Source organism: Belonocnema kinseyi, chromosome 6 (assembly GCF_010883055.1).
Source record: "Belonocnema kinseyi isolate 2016_QV_RU_SX_M_011 chromosome 6, B_treatae_v1, whole genome shotgun sequence".
In the NCBI taxonomy this organism is placed as follows: domain Eukaryota; kingdom Metazoa; phylum Arthropoda; class Insecta; order Hymenoptera; family Cynipidae; genus Belonocnema; species Belonocnema kinseyi.
Genome location: NC_046662.1, coordinates 93,046,880 through 93,063,864, shown reverse-complemented (window position 1 = coordinate 93,063,864; position 16,985 = coordinate 93,046,880). Strand labels below are relative to the sequence as shown.

Here is a 16,985-nt window from a genome sequence, read left to right as displayed (position 1 = left end):
AAAAACTCAAGAGTTGAACTAACTTTAGACAAAGCCGACCAAGGCATCGTCCGCAAGTACCTTTATGTCCTTTTTGCCTTATAATTTGGACTTTTTGACCTTTGACTTTTTTCTTTTGGCGAACAGTTTTTCTGCATTTCATCATTTCAAGTAATATTGAATTTATGTATCTTCTTAGTTTATATAGCAGAATAATACTTAAAAATTTTGCACGAAAACGTTATAGTCATCACTTGCGCATGCGAATTCTAGTCGAGATTACAAGTTATTTAAAAAGTGCCTTTTCTGCACTGAATGTAAATTAACAAAAACAGAAAGGAAAAACTAGTTTTATATGTTAAAGAACGAACTTTCACCTGCTAAAGAAGTTGTGATTCAAGACGCTTCAACTAGCTGTCAAATTCGCTAGGGGAAACTCAAACGGCTGTCAATTTCGCCACATCGAAACCACGTCTAAACGCATGAGTTGTTGGCCGCAATTATGCCAAACCTTTCAGCTCGCTTTTTCCCGAAAATGTTCTTGTTGTTGTTTTTTGTAATTGAAAGTGGAAAGTATTTTTTCTTGCCAGAAACTAGCTCGCTGTGTACAATACACGGGCGTCTGCGACGGGCCTAGGCGTAGGGCCAAGAATGGCAAGCGGGAGGCTCGACTGTCTTCCCAAATTGTTCACCAGGGGTCAGTATTTTTCGTATCGACATATCTAAAACAATTTTCTACGATGCATTCGTACGTGCATTTTTTATCAATTGGCGACTTACCAAATGAAATGTATCAGCAACAAAAAAGTGTTGAACTGTGAAACGTAAAGGAAACAAAATTTGTAAATTTGTAATTTAACATTTTCAAAATTTTGAAGATGTTGAATTTTTAACATTTACAGTTTAAAGTTGTACAAATGTTCCGCGTTAAGGCAAAAAATCATGAATGCAATAAATAACAAACGAAAATTGTTATTCATAAATTAGCGAACAAAAGTTAGATCCACTTTATTTGCCACATTTAAATACACTTAACTAATATTTTTAAGAGAAGATACAACGAAATATTGTTCACTAAAAATGTTCAACCCATCCTTAACCCCGCCCCCTGCATCGCCCTAAATATGACCCGAAAATAAATAACAACATTTTTACGTATTACTATTATTTTTTATCAATTTCTGTCGTCGTGTTCATACAAATAATTACAACTGGACAATTTGAATACTTCCCATGACTTTTTAGAAAATGTATAAAATAAGCGTATTTTCTTATTGAAATGTAATAGTTTGTAATTGCTTAGACTATGACTTTTTTTTAAACATAATATAATTATTTGAACAGTTATTTATTATCTATTAACAAAATTTCTCAAAATTAAGCCAGAGATATCCAATTTGTCTCATATTGGTATCCAAAACTACTTTTTCTTAAATAAATACATAATTTTGATACATTTGATCTCATTTTTAAGAAAGCTCTATTTCTTTAAACAATTTTTATTTGCTCTAGCAGTTTTCTTTCGATAACTTAAAGAAAAATGAAATAAAATAGAACAAATCCAATTATTTTTCTGACTGTACAGTGTATAAAAAATGTACTAACTACTTGTTAATTGTTTGCAAAAATATAATTTGATTAAACAATTATTTTTCCAAGCGCATGTTTAAAATCGTAACAAGTATTTAAAGTTTGATAGTAATGTAATATCTCTTTCAGCAGTATCATTGACTACTGTTAAGTGTTTAACAACTGTTAAGCGTCGCAGGTAATGTTTGCTCATCATTCATTCTGATGCGCTTTCTTGAAGGAGTAATGTCGACATTCTAAATCACGAAAAAAAGTTACGTGAATTCGCCATGATGAAGTGCTGAATTTCTTTATCCAATAATTGTTTCATACTCTTTAATTTTAAACGTTTTATATTTTTTTAACTTTAAATATTTTCGTCAATTTCAAAATTTGCTTGTCTTGTGTGTTTTATTATTCAAATTATTGTAGATAAATTGTACTAATTGTGCAAAGTTTACTTAAGTAATGTTTTTATTATTTTCATTATTATAAATAACCTGCAATATAGCACTTCGTATTCATAAATTTTGTTCAGAGAAAATGATGAAACGTAAAAATGTTTTTTTTTCTGATTTTTGGGTCATATTTGGGGCGCTGTAGGTTGGAGAGGGGAGAGGATGCTTAAAAAATAACAGTTGTTCGTATGGATTACATTCTTATACACTCCTCTTCAATCCCTCAAAAACTTGGCACGTTTCTATTAAACCCTTTAACATGTGTTCCATTTTTATAAAATCAAAAATTTCCCCATGTTAATGCAATGGGATTTGGAAGTGCCCGGTGGCACGTGAATTTCTGAAATTCGAAGAAATTACGGATTTATTTACTCTGGAAACGAAAACCACCCTCGCATTCATATATTTATACATACATTCACATATGCACCAGTTTCAAGCGATAAAAAATACTCTCCACGTTCAATTGCAAAAAAAACAATAACAAGAACATTTTCGGGAAAAAGCGAGCTGAACGGTTCGGCATAGTTCCCTTCAGATGATGTGGTTAAAATATTGTGGCCAACAATTCATACGTTTGGAGGTAGTTTCGATGTGGCCAAATTGGCAGCTATTTGAGGGATACTTGGGAATACAGGCGAGTCCCCCGCTTTTCGTTCCTGCCCCTCGCCAATCATGATACTACCGTGTCACTGTATAGCTTGCGCCACTTTCAAGCGAGAAAATACACTCCATTTTCATTTTAAAAAAACAGCAACAAAAAAGACATTTTTTTGGGAAAAAGCGAGCTGAACTGGCCGGTAGAATTGTCTTTAGATTATGTGCTTAAAATATGGTGTTCAACAACTCGACCGTTTAGATTTATTTTCCCCCTAGCAAATTTGATAGCCGTTTGAAGCGCCTTAATAACTTCTAACGATATAAAGAAGTGAGTTTTTTTACATTCTCATCAGAGAAGGTATTAGATTTGTGTAAAATTTGACCCCTCTCCCAGTTTGTGTCAAATGTCCACGTTTTGAGACCCCCTGAATCCGAAAAACAGGTTTTTACGAATGTGTCTGTCTGCATTTCTGTATGCCTGTATGTATGTCTGTCTTTCTGTCTGTCTCTGGACACGATAACTTTTGAAAAAAGTAATCTATTAGATTGCCCTTTGATACACTCGTTTAGTGTCCTAAACTAAAGTTCAAGATCCTTAGCCAGCCATTTTGGATGAAAATTCAAAAAGTGGGCACATTTTAAATATTTTTGAGACCACTTTTTTAAAAATTCAAAAATTCTCTGTACGGTTATTCATAGTATTCAAAAATTTAACAATTTATCCTAATGACTTTTTTCGAAAAATCATATTTACTAGAGTTATAGCATTTTCAAAATCCCAAAAAAAAACAAAATAAACAATTTAGGCCTAACAAAGCATGATACGAAAAAAATTCGGGAGTAGCAAATCGTTGCTTTTTAAAAGCCCTACAAGATTATAATACCAACTTTTTTATTTTGTTCAAGAAATTGAAAATTCCAAATTTGATCGTACAAAAAAATTTTGAAACCACATTTTTTCAAGATGTAAAAATTTTATGCACGGTTGTTCATAATACTTCAAAGCCTAAACAATTTATCGTTCTGACATTTTTCTATAAAAAGAAAGTTGTCAGGGTTAGAGCATTTTCAAAATCCAAAAAAACTAACTAAAATGAACATTTTAGGCCAAACAACGCATGATATGAAAAAAGTCAGCAGAAGAAAAACTTTTTTAATTTGGTCGAAAAGTTGAAAATTCCAAATTTGATCGTACCAAAAATTTTTGAAACCACATTTTTTCTAAATTTAAAAATTCTATGTACGGTTGTTCATAGTACTTAGAAACCTAAACAATTTATCCTTCTGACTTTTTCTATAAAAAGAAAATTGTCAGAGTTAGAGCATTTTCAAAATCTAAAAAAACAAACTAAAATGAACATTTTAGGCCAAACAACGCATGATATGAAAAAAAGCCAAAAGAAGAGAAACTTTGCTTTTTGAAAGCCCTACAAGATTATAATAACAAAATTTTCAATTTGGTCAAAAAGTTGAACATTCCAAATTTGATCGTACCAAAAATAATGAAAAATTCAAAAATTGCATTTTTTGCTCAAACTATGCAAGATACGCCAAAAAATGAAAAAGCTCAAATTGCGCGCCCTGGAAAGAACCATAAATCTATAATGAATCACTTTTCGATATAAGCTACGAAAAAAAATGAGACAAAAATTATTCATCCAAAAAAGAGCTATAATTTTTGATAGTACACGTAGTTTTTGTTTTAGTCGTAAAAAATAAAATTCAAAATGAAAATATTAAATTTTTTTGAAAAAACGACAGAAGGTATGAACTTAAATTTCCAGGCAAAAGTTCGCCTAAAAGGATCTATAAATTAATTATTAATTATTAAATTCTCATCAGAGAAGGTATTAGATTTGTGTAAAATTTGACCCCCCCCCCTCAGTTTTTGTCAAATGTCCACGTTTTGAGACCCTCTGAAACCGAAAAACAGGTTTTTGCGAATATGTCTGTCTGTCTATCTGTATGTCTATGCCTGTATGCCTGTCTGTCTGTCTGTATGTCTGTCTGTGAACACGATAACTTTCGAAAAAATTATCCTATTAGATTGCTCTTTGGCATACTCGTTTAGTGTCCTAAACTAAAGGTCAAGTTCGTTAGCCAGCCACTTTGGATGAAAATTCAAAAAATGGGTACATTTTGAATATTTTTTAGACCACTTTTTTGAAAATTCCAAAATTCTCTATACGGCTGTTTATATTATTTAAAAAGTTGAACAATTTATCCTTATAAATTTTTTGAAAAATCAAAAATTACCAGTGTTAGAGCATTTTCAAAATCCAAAAAAAAATTTAAATGAACATTTGAAGCCAAACAACGCATGATACGAAAGAAAAGTCAGGAAAAGAAAAATGTTGCTTTTTGAAATCTCTACAAGATCATAATAATAATTTTTTTAATTTGGTCGAAAAGTTGAAAATTCCAAATTTGATCGTACCAAAAATTTTTGAAACCACATTTTTTCAAGATTAAAAAATTCTATGTACGGTTGTTCATATTACTCAAAAACTCAAACAATTTATCCCTGTGACTTTTGTCTATAAATAGAAAATCATCAGAGTTAGGGCATTTTCAAAATCCAAAAAAAAACAACTAAAATGAACATTTTAAGCCAAACAACACATGATATGAAAGAAAGTCAAAAAAAGAAAAACTTTGCTTTTTGAAGGCCCTACAGGATTATGATAACAACTTTTTTAATTTGGTCGAAAAGTTGAAAATTCCAAATTTGATCCTACCAAAAAAATAAAAATCCACAAATTCCATTTTTTGGTTAAACTATGCAAGATACGAAAAAAATGAAAAAGCTTAAATTACATGCACTGGAAAAAACTACAAATTCATAAAGAATCACTTTTTGGCACAAGTTATGAAAAAATAAATAAACTAAATGTGTGGAAGACGGTACTCGGTACAATAAAATGTGTAATAAAAAAATGGTTTGCCTAAATCAGATCTAAAATTTTGATTTTCACATTTCTTTGATAGGGTACGCGCTTTTTACATTCACACTATAATGAGAAGGTATTGGTTTCGTACGAAAAATGACTTTCGCGGATTCCATCAAATATCGACGTTTTGAGATTTCCTCAGAAGGAACAAAAAGTTTTCAGGTTGGTATCTGTCTGTCGTTGTCGTATGTATACTGGATGTCTTTGGACCGACTAGTTGAATCGAATTGGGCTTTTGCACACAGGTTTAGAGGCCAAAGATTTTAAAATCCACGCAAGGCTATTTATATCACACGAAAATGTTAACAATTTATCTTGATGGATTTTTTTGATAACAAGAAAATTATCACAGTTATGGCTTTTTCAAAATAAAAAATGAAAATGAAATTTCTAAACACATCAACGCACAATATAAAAAAAGGTAAGAAAAGGAAAACGTTACTTTTTGAAAAACTTACAAGGTCATCATAACAGGTTTTATAATTTAAAAAAAAAATCGAAAATTCATCTTTTATTCGCACAAAAAATATTGAATTATTACATTCTCATCACAATAAAAAGATATTGTTTTATGGGAAAACTGACTATCGCAGATTTCTTGAAATTTTCACTTTTCGAGAATCCCTAATTCCCAAAGAAACCGGTATTACGATGACGTCTGTCTGTCGGACTTGTCATTATCGTCGTTGACGTTGTAGTCTGTAAACACAGTAACATTTGAAGTAATTAGTTTATTGAATTTCCCTTTGACACACTTTATAAGGATATGAAAAGAAAGGACGATTTCGTTAGACAGCTATTTTAAATAAAAATGCAATAATTTGGAGCATTTTCCAAATTTTTGAGACCACTTTTTTAAGATTTAAATTTTCATATTGTGCTGTTTATAGTGCACAAAAATATAAACAATTTATCTTGATGACTTTTTTTGATAACAACAAAATTACCAGAGTTATAGCGTTTTCAAACTTTAAAAAAATAATAATTATAAAAACGAAAATGACTATTCTATGTCATTCAATTTGAGAATGTGTTCGTTAAAGCCGAAAAAGCTTTAACAAAGGAGAATTCACGATCACCAAATTACAGTTGTCGATGTTTGGTTCGTTAACCTTAATAGGTCTGTGCACAAATGTGGGGCAAATACAAAGGCCGAGCGCAAAGGGCGAGAAAAATGCAGCATCGAGCGCTTTGTCTCGCCTTTGATTTTAAAAGGTCTGTGCCCGAATGCGGAAGAAATGCAAGGACCAAGTGCGGAGTGCAAATGCCATCAGTAGCATACCGTAGGTGCGCTCAAACTCTCGAGCTAAGCTGTTTTAACGAAAGAGAATTCACAATTACAAAATTACAGTGGTGGATGTTTTGAGTCTTAATTCTAAAATGTTTGCACAAGAATGTTGCGAAAATATACTGACCGAGCGCGTAGCGCGAAGTAAATACATAATCGAGCGCGAGATAAATGTACAATCGAGCTCGAAGCGCGATATAAATAGAACATCGAGCGCAATTGGTACTTACGTTTTATGAATTTGTAGGCTGTTTATTAAAAATGATGAATAATATTTTTATTTTACAAATTTTCATAAATATTTAGTCTTTGAACTTTGTCAACAGTTATTCTCGGTTAGACCTTACTTAACGCTTATTTTATGTTTTGTAGTTATTTTGCATAACTTATATGTCACACATGGAAAGAATATGTTTTAACATTACACGCTACAAATAAAATTTATCAATAGCTAGTGTTTAATTACATAGCTTTTTTGTTTTAAAAAGGGGCCCATCTTAGGATAACGAATTGCCTAAGGCAGAACAGATACATGTTTTTATCAGCATGGAAGTTTATTGTCTTTTAAACATTTCTTGAACTTTTAAACTTATGAACTTTGTAAAGCAAACAACAAACTATGATGTCAATAATTGCTCTTACTTCTGAAGTTGTAAATACAATATTTCAGAGTTCTAAATATTTTGTTGTTAGATTGCAAGGGCATTTAATCAAACTGCCGCGTCACAACTATTACACGAAATGGATTTTTGATATCAGAGGGACAGTCGAATTATCAGTATTGTTTTACTAGAATTCGCCATATCAGACGTGTGTCTGTTTATCCCGAATTTCGGGATGATTAGTCAAAGATTTTTCAGAAGCTTGGCTAGTCGTACCGAAATTTTAGTTCGACTAATCCATTCCCTTTTCCAACTCTGATAATTTTTCGCAACGAGTAGATGCAGCTTTTAGAAGAGTAAATTCGTTAATAAAAAGTTCTTCACTTGACAGTCCATTACATTTTCTTGTACTTTTATAAATCATTTAAAGTTTTTAATCTTTCCTGGCAATTTAGTTTTTTTAATTTGATCTAAATTATGTGTAAAATTTTGAAAGTTAATTTTTGCATATTCAGGAAGTTTGTCTAAAGTTTATTAAAGCTTTAAGAATTTATGAATAAATAACAACAAAATTTGAATAGAAGTACGGTTTTGACTCAGCTTTTGACGATTCTTAAGGTCAAAATTTATTAAAGTGAACAAGTGATTGCAGTGCCTATGCTCACCGAGAATATTTGTGCTATGTTCACCGAATATTAGTGCACCTAGCCACCCATTTACACCTCCCCTGGGTCACCGAAAATAATAATTCTCTGCTCACCGAATTGTTGATAATTAAATAATCCATTATATTCAACAATTGTAGGGTGGAAAAATGTATCAGGCATGAAATATCAAAATTTAGATGATTTTCAAGCGGAATTAATCGTATTTAAATTATTTTAAACTGTAAGAATTCAAATTCTAAAGTGTTTAGTTTTTGAAAAATATATTCACGGTAAACCTCAGCCAACTTCAACCCAAACGTTGTTTAACTCAATTTTTATTTACAGCGAATATCTAACTGTTGACTTATAAATATTTTTCTAAACAATAGAGTCTTAATTCGTAAAAAATCCAGAAACACACAGGGTTTTTATTAAATAAATACACTTTTTGGTAAAATTGGAATTAAGTTTCACTTACTTCAAAGTGGCCTTGCTACTTTTTTCTTTCTAACTATTTATGACGTTTAAAAACTACACAAAGTTATTAATAAAAAACGCCCGATACAAAAACGCTTCAATAGTAATAATGGCAAAAAGAATTTTTTGCTATATAAAAATTTCCACAAAACCCTCAGTTTTTCATTTATCTAATTCTTTTATAATACTTTGTCAATAAGTTTTTAATCCAATATTTGTGATAAGGTTGGCTAGTAGTTTGAATTTGTATGAATTCCAATTCAAAAACTATTTATTCTGAACAAATCTGTCAAATTTTATACGGTATTTGTGTTTCCTTATAATAAGTTAAAAAGGAAAAAGAATCGTGAAACATTATATATTACTTTTTAGCTTAAGAAAAATACTTTTATTAAACAATAAAATTGGAAAAATAGTACCTAATGTTTCAAATCTAATTTTAATAATCGTACGTGTAACACACGCATTTTTATTGTAAACTACGAAAGTTAAAAAATTTAATTCTCAGAACAATTTAAAGTGGGATATAAGCTCAATTCAGAGAATAAACTCACCTCTGGGGATTTTATCCTTGCGATTTTCCGACACTCACGAGAGCAGAAGAGTTTCACACGCACTTCACGTAACATAGAATAATAGTTCTCAAACTTTTGGACTACACCACACTTTGTCCAGTACTAGAAACTACCAAACGCAATTCTAAGTTCTATCATGGTACATACACATATCATATTTTTGCACGATTCTAATTTTCTTTACAAGTTCTCCAGTAATCACCCAATTAACATGTCAACTTTAGATGCAAGCGGATGATTTAGTTTTTGCTTCGAGTGGGGTACATTATCGAACAAGCGATACATATCGCTAATCCTTTTAACGGCTATGTATATATTCGTAACAAATTTCCAATTTAGGATTGGCAACACCATAAATCACACGAGGCCAATGATATATTTCACATCAATAGCTCAAACTAAGCCTGCTGAAAAAATCACAATTCCGGAACGTTAAAACAAGACGGAAGTTTAAAAATTGTGTTTTACTTCATGTTAGGGCTCGAGAGACCAATAAAATCTGTACGCAATAAAGCCAAAAGTAGTCATTCTGTTTGTTTTATTCGTTTTTGTATTTATTGATTTATTTGAACCAGTTTGTATGCCGTTTATTTAGCATAGTTCTTTCAAGGCAGAAATCCGCGGAAAATGAGACTTCAAGGAAAACTAATTTTTCTGCGTTTCCTCGTAGCTTATAGAAAAGTGTGTGTATTTTCCTGAAATACAGAAAAATGGTTCAAGGTCTCAAAATTAAATACCTATTTCTTAGTACAAATTAATGTCGCCTCTTCGATGAGCAGTAAAAATGTCCTTCTTGACAACCACCATCCAATGCAAAAACCGATTCGCGGCAGAGAGGTTTCATTTATTTTTATCGCGCCGTTTCTCTTTGCCGAAGCAATATTTTCTTAAGCGGAGGGGAAAATAAATCTCAGAAGGACACGCAAAGATGCATTTTTCCGCAGCTATTCAAGATCATGAAAATAAATTTATTTCCATTTTTAATTAAAAGACATTACTTTCTGCATAAATCATACCATAGAAAATTTTAAGTAACTCATAACTTGCTTTAATAAACAATAGAACGAAGAAAAATGAATTGAATGCATATTATATACAAAGGACAAATTATTTATAAGTTTTAAATTTTATAATGCTTAAGAATTATGTAGAATGATAAATACATTATTATGAAAATAAAAAATAAATGAAAATAGAACAGGAATTTTTCATTCTTCTATTCGAGAGACAAAAAAGTCGAAGAAAGCGGTTCACCGATAAATTTCATTCACGTACACGCGGATCCGAAACCCCTAACTGGGAAGATCTTTTTCATACGATCGCAACATACGGTGAACTTTTAGTGTGAAACTTCACTTAAAACTTTACGGCACGGTTGTTTCCTGATTCGAGTTCGGGATAGAAATACGCGACATCTGTTACCTCGCATGCAAAAGCTAAATACCAAGAGTCTCGAAAAAGAACAGAAAAATGAAATAAAAGTAAATTTGAGATACGACAAAACTTTAGTGGAAATAAAATAGGGGTTTTTCCAAATGGAAAAACTTCTGTAAAAGCCAGAAAACGACTTTCAACTTATTTTATTACGTCGAAGAGAAGTTCTTTACCGATAGTGTTTAGAATCTCTTCGAAAACAGAATAGAATCGGACAGGTGGTTTCAGTTTTATTTCTTTTTAATTTATCTTCTCTTTCTGTTATTTGCTACTTGGTTTAAATACTTATTTACGATTTAACTTATTTTTATAATCTAGTTTCTTTCTATTTCATTTTTCTGTTTATACTAAAGTTTCTTTTCTTTCATAATTTATACTTTTTTTTGGAAATTTTTAAACAATTATTGTTCTTTATAAAAGTATTTGAATTTTTCGTTTACACTGAAAGTTTCTTCAAATTCGTAATTTTTATAGCCGACTGGACGATCCGCAACTGATTAAAGCACGGAGGAATACCGGAGAGTGAACCGGAGATCCGGAGTACCGTGCCAGTACTGGAGTTTGACATGAAGTAGTACTGGAGCGTCGCGGGGTGGTGGCAGCTCCGCTTGGCCACTGATTCTGCTCTTGAGAAGAGGCGCACGCGCCGTTCCAACAGCAGATTCCCTGTGTGTGCTTCCAAATTTTTCCCTCCTGAGAAAACCCGTCTCGCCGATACCATAATGTGGGCAAGTTTTCTTCACCCACACGAGAGAAGAAACGATTCCCTGTCAGTCTCTCGGTTAGTGGAAAAATTATTACTTTTTTATGAAGCCAAGCCAAAAAGCTCGGAAATATTGTGATCTCCTTGATGTGTAATATGATGTAATATGATTTTATCCACAATGCAAACTTTTTAGATACCCTGAAAAATGTATCATTTCTGTAATTTTATATTATTACAATTCATAATATGAATTTATATTGAAACAGACGTATTTTCTCTATTATGTTGTAATAATTTAAAAAAAAAACACATCCAATTGAAAATACTTTTGTTATCAATCATTTTATTGCGACTTGTATTTCTTTTCCATAAATTTAATTTGTTACATTCTCATCACTCATGATTGAGAAAGTATTAGAATTATCCGAAATTTGACACCACAGTTTTTCAACGGATCTCCACGTTTCGAGACCCCCTGAATCCGAAAAACATGTTTTTACGATAACGTCTGTCTGTCCGTCCGGCCGTCCGTCCGTAAGCACAATAACTCTCTTAAAAATGAATGGATCAAATCTATCTTTGGCAAACTTTTTTTAGGTCCGAAAAGAAAGAACGAGTTTGTTAACCAGTCATTTTTGATGAAAATTAAAAAAGTGAACGCATTTTGAAAATTGTTGAGACAAAAAATGTATCCTTATGACTTTTTTCGTTAAAAAGAAAATTCTCAGGGTAAGAGCATTTTCAAAATTTTTTAAATCAACCGAAATTCCAAATTTTAAACTAAACAACGCACGATATGCAAAAAATTCAAGAAAAGAAAAACATTCATTTTCAAAATCCCTACAAGACTGTCATAACAAATTTTTGGATTTTCTTGGAAAACTGGAAATTTAAATTTCGATTGCACAAAAACTAATCAAAAGTTCCATTTTATGCTCAAACTATGCAGGATACGAAAAAAAGAGAATTAACCAAAATTGTTATCCCAAAAAAGATCTACAATTCCGTTAAGAATCACTTCGTGATAGGACGCGTACTTTTTGTTTTATTGATAAAAATAAAACATTAGAAACAAAAGCAAATTTGTGGAACAACGACGAAAGTTACGAAAAAAAAATATTTTAAAAAACCTGCTTACAAATGTCTGTGGAAAATCGAGCGCGCAGCGCGAGTATCACGAAGAGAATGTGTACCTCAAAGCCTATACAGAGCTTTGAGAAACTTAATCTTTGACTATTCTTAATTAAGTAGACAATTCAGAATATGAAGACGCATATAAATACTGTCATCTAAAAGAGATTTTTTTGATAAAGTTTTATTCAAGCGTTTCAAATGCAAAGCATAAATATCCGAGCGTAAAGCGCGAGATTCAACAGACGTGCGCCCTAGGCGCGCTTAAACTTGTGAACATAAAGTGGTTGTAAGCAAATTTGTAAATATAATTTAGGCAAAGAATTTTGTCGAATAAAATGTTATTTTAGTTTGCGTCGGTTTTTTTTAAGGATGTTTTAAAAATATTAAGTGTATTTTTATAACAAAAGTTTTCAACAAATTGGTAGAACTTTTTTAGTCAAAAACATTTGTCTATTTTTCTCTTTCTTCTCTTGTGTGGTTTTCACAAAAATTTAATTTTTTAAATTTCTATATTTTACGATTAAAACAAAAACAAAGTTTCCTATCAAAAAATTATTCATAACAAATTTGTAACTATTTTTTCGATGAATTTTTGATTTTTTTATATAGTTAAAAAATTGTGATGTTACTTTTGTAGGGCTTTTAATAAGCAACATTTTTCTTATTTTGGCGTGCATAGATTTTTATATCTTGAAAAAGAATAGCTTAAAAATGTTGAAAATGCCTTAACATTTTGAATTTTCATTTAAAAAATCTGGTTAGCAAAGACGATCTTTTTTTCAGTTCAGAGAAAACGTGTGCCAAATTTCAACCTATTTCGAATAGTTTTCGAAAGTGATCCGATATAAAGACGAAAACGACGGTAGTCACTTTTCACATAAAACTAATACCTTCCCATTATGCTAAGAATGTAAAAAGACTTAACTTATAAATAGTACGTTATGCGTCAATTAGGCGAAGGAGGACTTTCGAAACTTTATTTGTATTGTACTATGAATTTCAAAAAATTCTGTAAATTTCTAATGAATTTTAAATTGCTAAAACATTTCAAAGTTTTATAATAAATTTCTGAATGAAGAAATTTTTTGAAAATTTTTTGAATTTTAATCAGTTTTTCTTAATTTTAAAATCAGGGAAATTTTTGAAATTTCGTAATTTTTATAAATTTGGGAAATTTACGAAAATTCAAAGTATAACAAAATTTGCCAAATTTAGCCTAACACTGATTGCTCATTGCTTGACAATTTTCATTAATCACCTATGACGTCACTTTTTACTCCCTAGAGAGTGATAAGTAGTACTTTAGTGCTGCTTCATAGGCATTGAAAAAGGCTGACACCATACATGTATTATAAAAATACTGTAATTTAATTTCAAAAACTTATAAAATTCGAAATTGAAGATTACAACAGAGAAATATAAAACACTCTCTGATCTTCGAAGCGAACTCAATTTCTAATCTAATCTCTTCTAATCTTCTTCTAAGCTGTTATAAACTTCTAAATTTGTACAGTTAAAATCAACTCTTCATTGAAAATATATTCCGCTTCGAAGGCATATCGTCATTGCACACCTAAGGTGAGCGGGTATGCTCTCGCGCGTCACGCTCGTTTTCAAAGTTTAATGCATTAATTTTGACTGTATATTTTTAAACGTCATAAATATTGTAACTTAAATTGAGCACTGTGGTTGAAAACTTTGATAGATTACAGTCACAAATTGAAACTCAAATTGTTTTTCAATTTACTTTTAAAGGCGGTTCTCCTTAAAAAAGGAAACGATGTAATAAATTTAAATGGAATATAAGAAGTCGAAATGTTTTTTCAATATAATTTTAATAAAAAATTTTTTGATCTACTAAACAACTCTAAAAACATTCTTATTACGTTTAAAAAATATAGACTTGATTACATTTTCATTTTGTTTGCAGAATTTTCTTACTGCTAACTCTTAAAAACTAACATCGATCCACACCTTATCTCGAAGACAATTTTCTTACACCAACGTCCTCTCCAATTTACAATTTTTCCTTCTCCATTCCTCTTCCTCCTTCCTTCTCTTTTTCTCCATCTAACCAAAAAAAAACCCTTTACCCATTCTGCTTCCCTTTTGACCGCCCTTTCACGCAACAATACCTCTATACTTACCCCACTCCTTTCCACCTCTTCACATTAATCCAACTAGTGATCCACTTTTGCACACCCCTTTCCGCACAATTCACATACCCTCTTCTCTTGAGAAAGCCAAAACCTATTAAAATCATCCTTTGGCATAATCAGCACATAGTCCCTGTTAAACATTAACTCCCTTATTCTCTCCGTTCCTTCTGCCTTCTCTCTCTCGCAATACCGTTCATCTTAAGCATCTCATATACATTCGGTTAAATAAGAGCGTGGTCACAATTACTAGTGATCGATAAATGCGAATGCTGTATTTTTTCATATAGAGGTTAGTATAGTCCTTCATGCTTTATGAAAGAGAATCAGCTGACTGTTCTTTTTAATACGAACCGAGCATTTTTCCAAAATGATTGCCGCATACGCTTCGCACTTCGAAGCAGTTTTTTTGTGCTCGCCCAAGCGGCTACTGCGAAATATATGCGAAAGTCGAAACAGTTTGTGAGTAAGTAGGTAAATCGTTTCAAAGAATTGAAAAATGTCGCTGACTTTCCAAATCGCGGTTTTGTCCAAAGTATGCCTCGAAGATGTCAAGGCATTATTGACGCTGCAGGTGATTGGACCTGCTATTAATGTATTTGTATGAAAGTTTTCGATTTAATAAAACAATATTTGAAAGAATTTTCGTATTGAGTCTTTTCATTTTCTCACAACAGTGACCAGGCTCTTATTTAACCGACGGTACCTCCCTTTCTTACTCGTACATCCTTCTCACTTCATCCATCTGCAATCAATCCATTCGTTCTAAAAATACCTTTCTCTTTCAACCTCCATCTTCCCACCGAAACCCAACACCATTGCGTATACTTTATACGCCATATTCATCAGCGTAATATCTCTCTAATTTTCCTGCCTATCTCTATCTCCTTCCTTATTCATAACTACATTACACAGGCCTGCAAATAATGGGGTTATGTCAGTTGTCGGAAAGTAGAGGGTCATTTCCGAAGTAAGTTTTTACGTAGAATCCGAGTCCGAGGTGACAATTGGCCCACCACGTCAGGGGTTTAAGATATTTAAGGTTATGTGCCCAAAAATGGCATTTTTGCTACTTTTGAGGTTATGTACAGAATACACAAAATTTTTGGGGATTTCAACAAACCCCAAGACCCCAAAGTACAAATTTTAAGAAGAAAACAACCAGTAGAAAATGTCTGCCTCAAAGTATATAAAGCGAATGCTCAAGACATAATAAGACATATCTCGTAATTTTAAATTGGCGTAACTTGGTAAAGAAAAATGGTAATTGAACTCTGTGACTCTCAAATTTAAGAGAAAGATCAGTGCTGTATGATATAACTTACGAAAAAATCCCAAAAAATTTGGTGTCTTCTGTACATAACCTCAAAAGTAGCCACAAACGCCATTTTTTAAGTACATAACCTCAAATATCTTAAAATTCTGACGTGATAGCCAATTATGACCCTGGATTCAGATTCTACGTAAAAAATTACTTCGGAAGTGACCCTCCACTTTCCCACAACAAAACCATGTTGGCCTGCGTTATCTATCACTGATACCCCTATCTCTTAGAATCTCCCTCTCGTTTTTTATAATCTTATCCTTCGATTTCCTTTCAAAGCTCTCCTCGTCCCTGTAAAGGCCCTCTTCCCACCCAATTATAAGATTGAAGGCCCCCTCCCGTACCAACACTCCTTCATCTCTCTCACTCTCTCCTAGAAAGTCTTCACCCTTTCTTTAATCCTTTCCATGCCATCATTAATGTATACAGTTACACACTTACACTTCACCCCTCCTATCTTTACTGCCCTCTTTTGCACGCCCTCCCTCTCTCCCTCTCCATCAACTTCTTCCTCTAATCTATCCCTAATCCCCGTTATAATGTACCCACTAGCCATTCCTTTCTTCTTGACTCTGACCGCCTTATGTAGCCTTCACCTGTACCCCCATGGCAACTTTGCCTCTACTCTATACCATTCCTTTCTCTCTAACCACGTTTCTACAAGAGCCACCACATCAAATTCCTAGATATACTTCCAGAAATCCGCATCTTTCTTCTTTACCCGTGCACTATTTCAAAATAACACCTTTACCACTCCATCACCCTGCATCTCCCCCACCCCCTCTACTGCCTAAGAAACAAATTCCCCTACACTGCCTTTAACTCCCTTCACTCGTCTCCCTCCTAGCCCTGTCATTTAGCATTCTTTGCACATCCCTTTCTTTTCTTGTCAAATCTTTATCGACGAAAACCTAACCCTTTATCCCCCGCTATTTAGCTTCAATCCTCTTTTTACAATATTATTTCTGCTTTCTGCTTGTCTCTTCTCTCCATTCCTAAATTCATTACTCTTTTTTTTTCTCTATTCGCTCTCTCGTTCTTCTCATATTGTCTTCTCTTCTATAATATTGTCCACCCTCTCCCAA

General features: G+C 32.2%; 1 protein-coding gene across 4 annotated transcripts in view; it reads right to left on the bottom strand.

Moving 5' to 3' along the window:
* Positions 1 to 6,212: 6,212 nt before the first annotated feature.
* The window catches only part of LOC117175064, a 106,239-nt gene continuing 95,466 nt past the window's right edge, over positions 6,213 to 16,985 (bottom strand). Inside the window, exons 9-10 of one of the 4 annotated variants that reach the window (XR_004467425.1) lie at positions 11,021 to 11,484; positions 9,017 to 9,255 (exon numbers count right to left, since the gene is read on the bottom strand). Coding sequence is in view for 1 of the 4 variants with exons in the window: in XM_033364607.1 (XP_033220498.1) it covers positions 14,680 to 14,709 (30 nt within the window). In the remaining 3 variants the exon portion in view is untranslated. Of the gene's footprint in view, positions 6,257 to 9,016; positions 9,256 to 11,020; positions 11,485 to 14,239; positions 14,710 to 16,985 lie in introns of those variants that run through there. The other 3 variants (XR_004467427.1, XR_004467426.1, XM_033364607.1) reach the window with 3 other exon arrangements.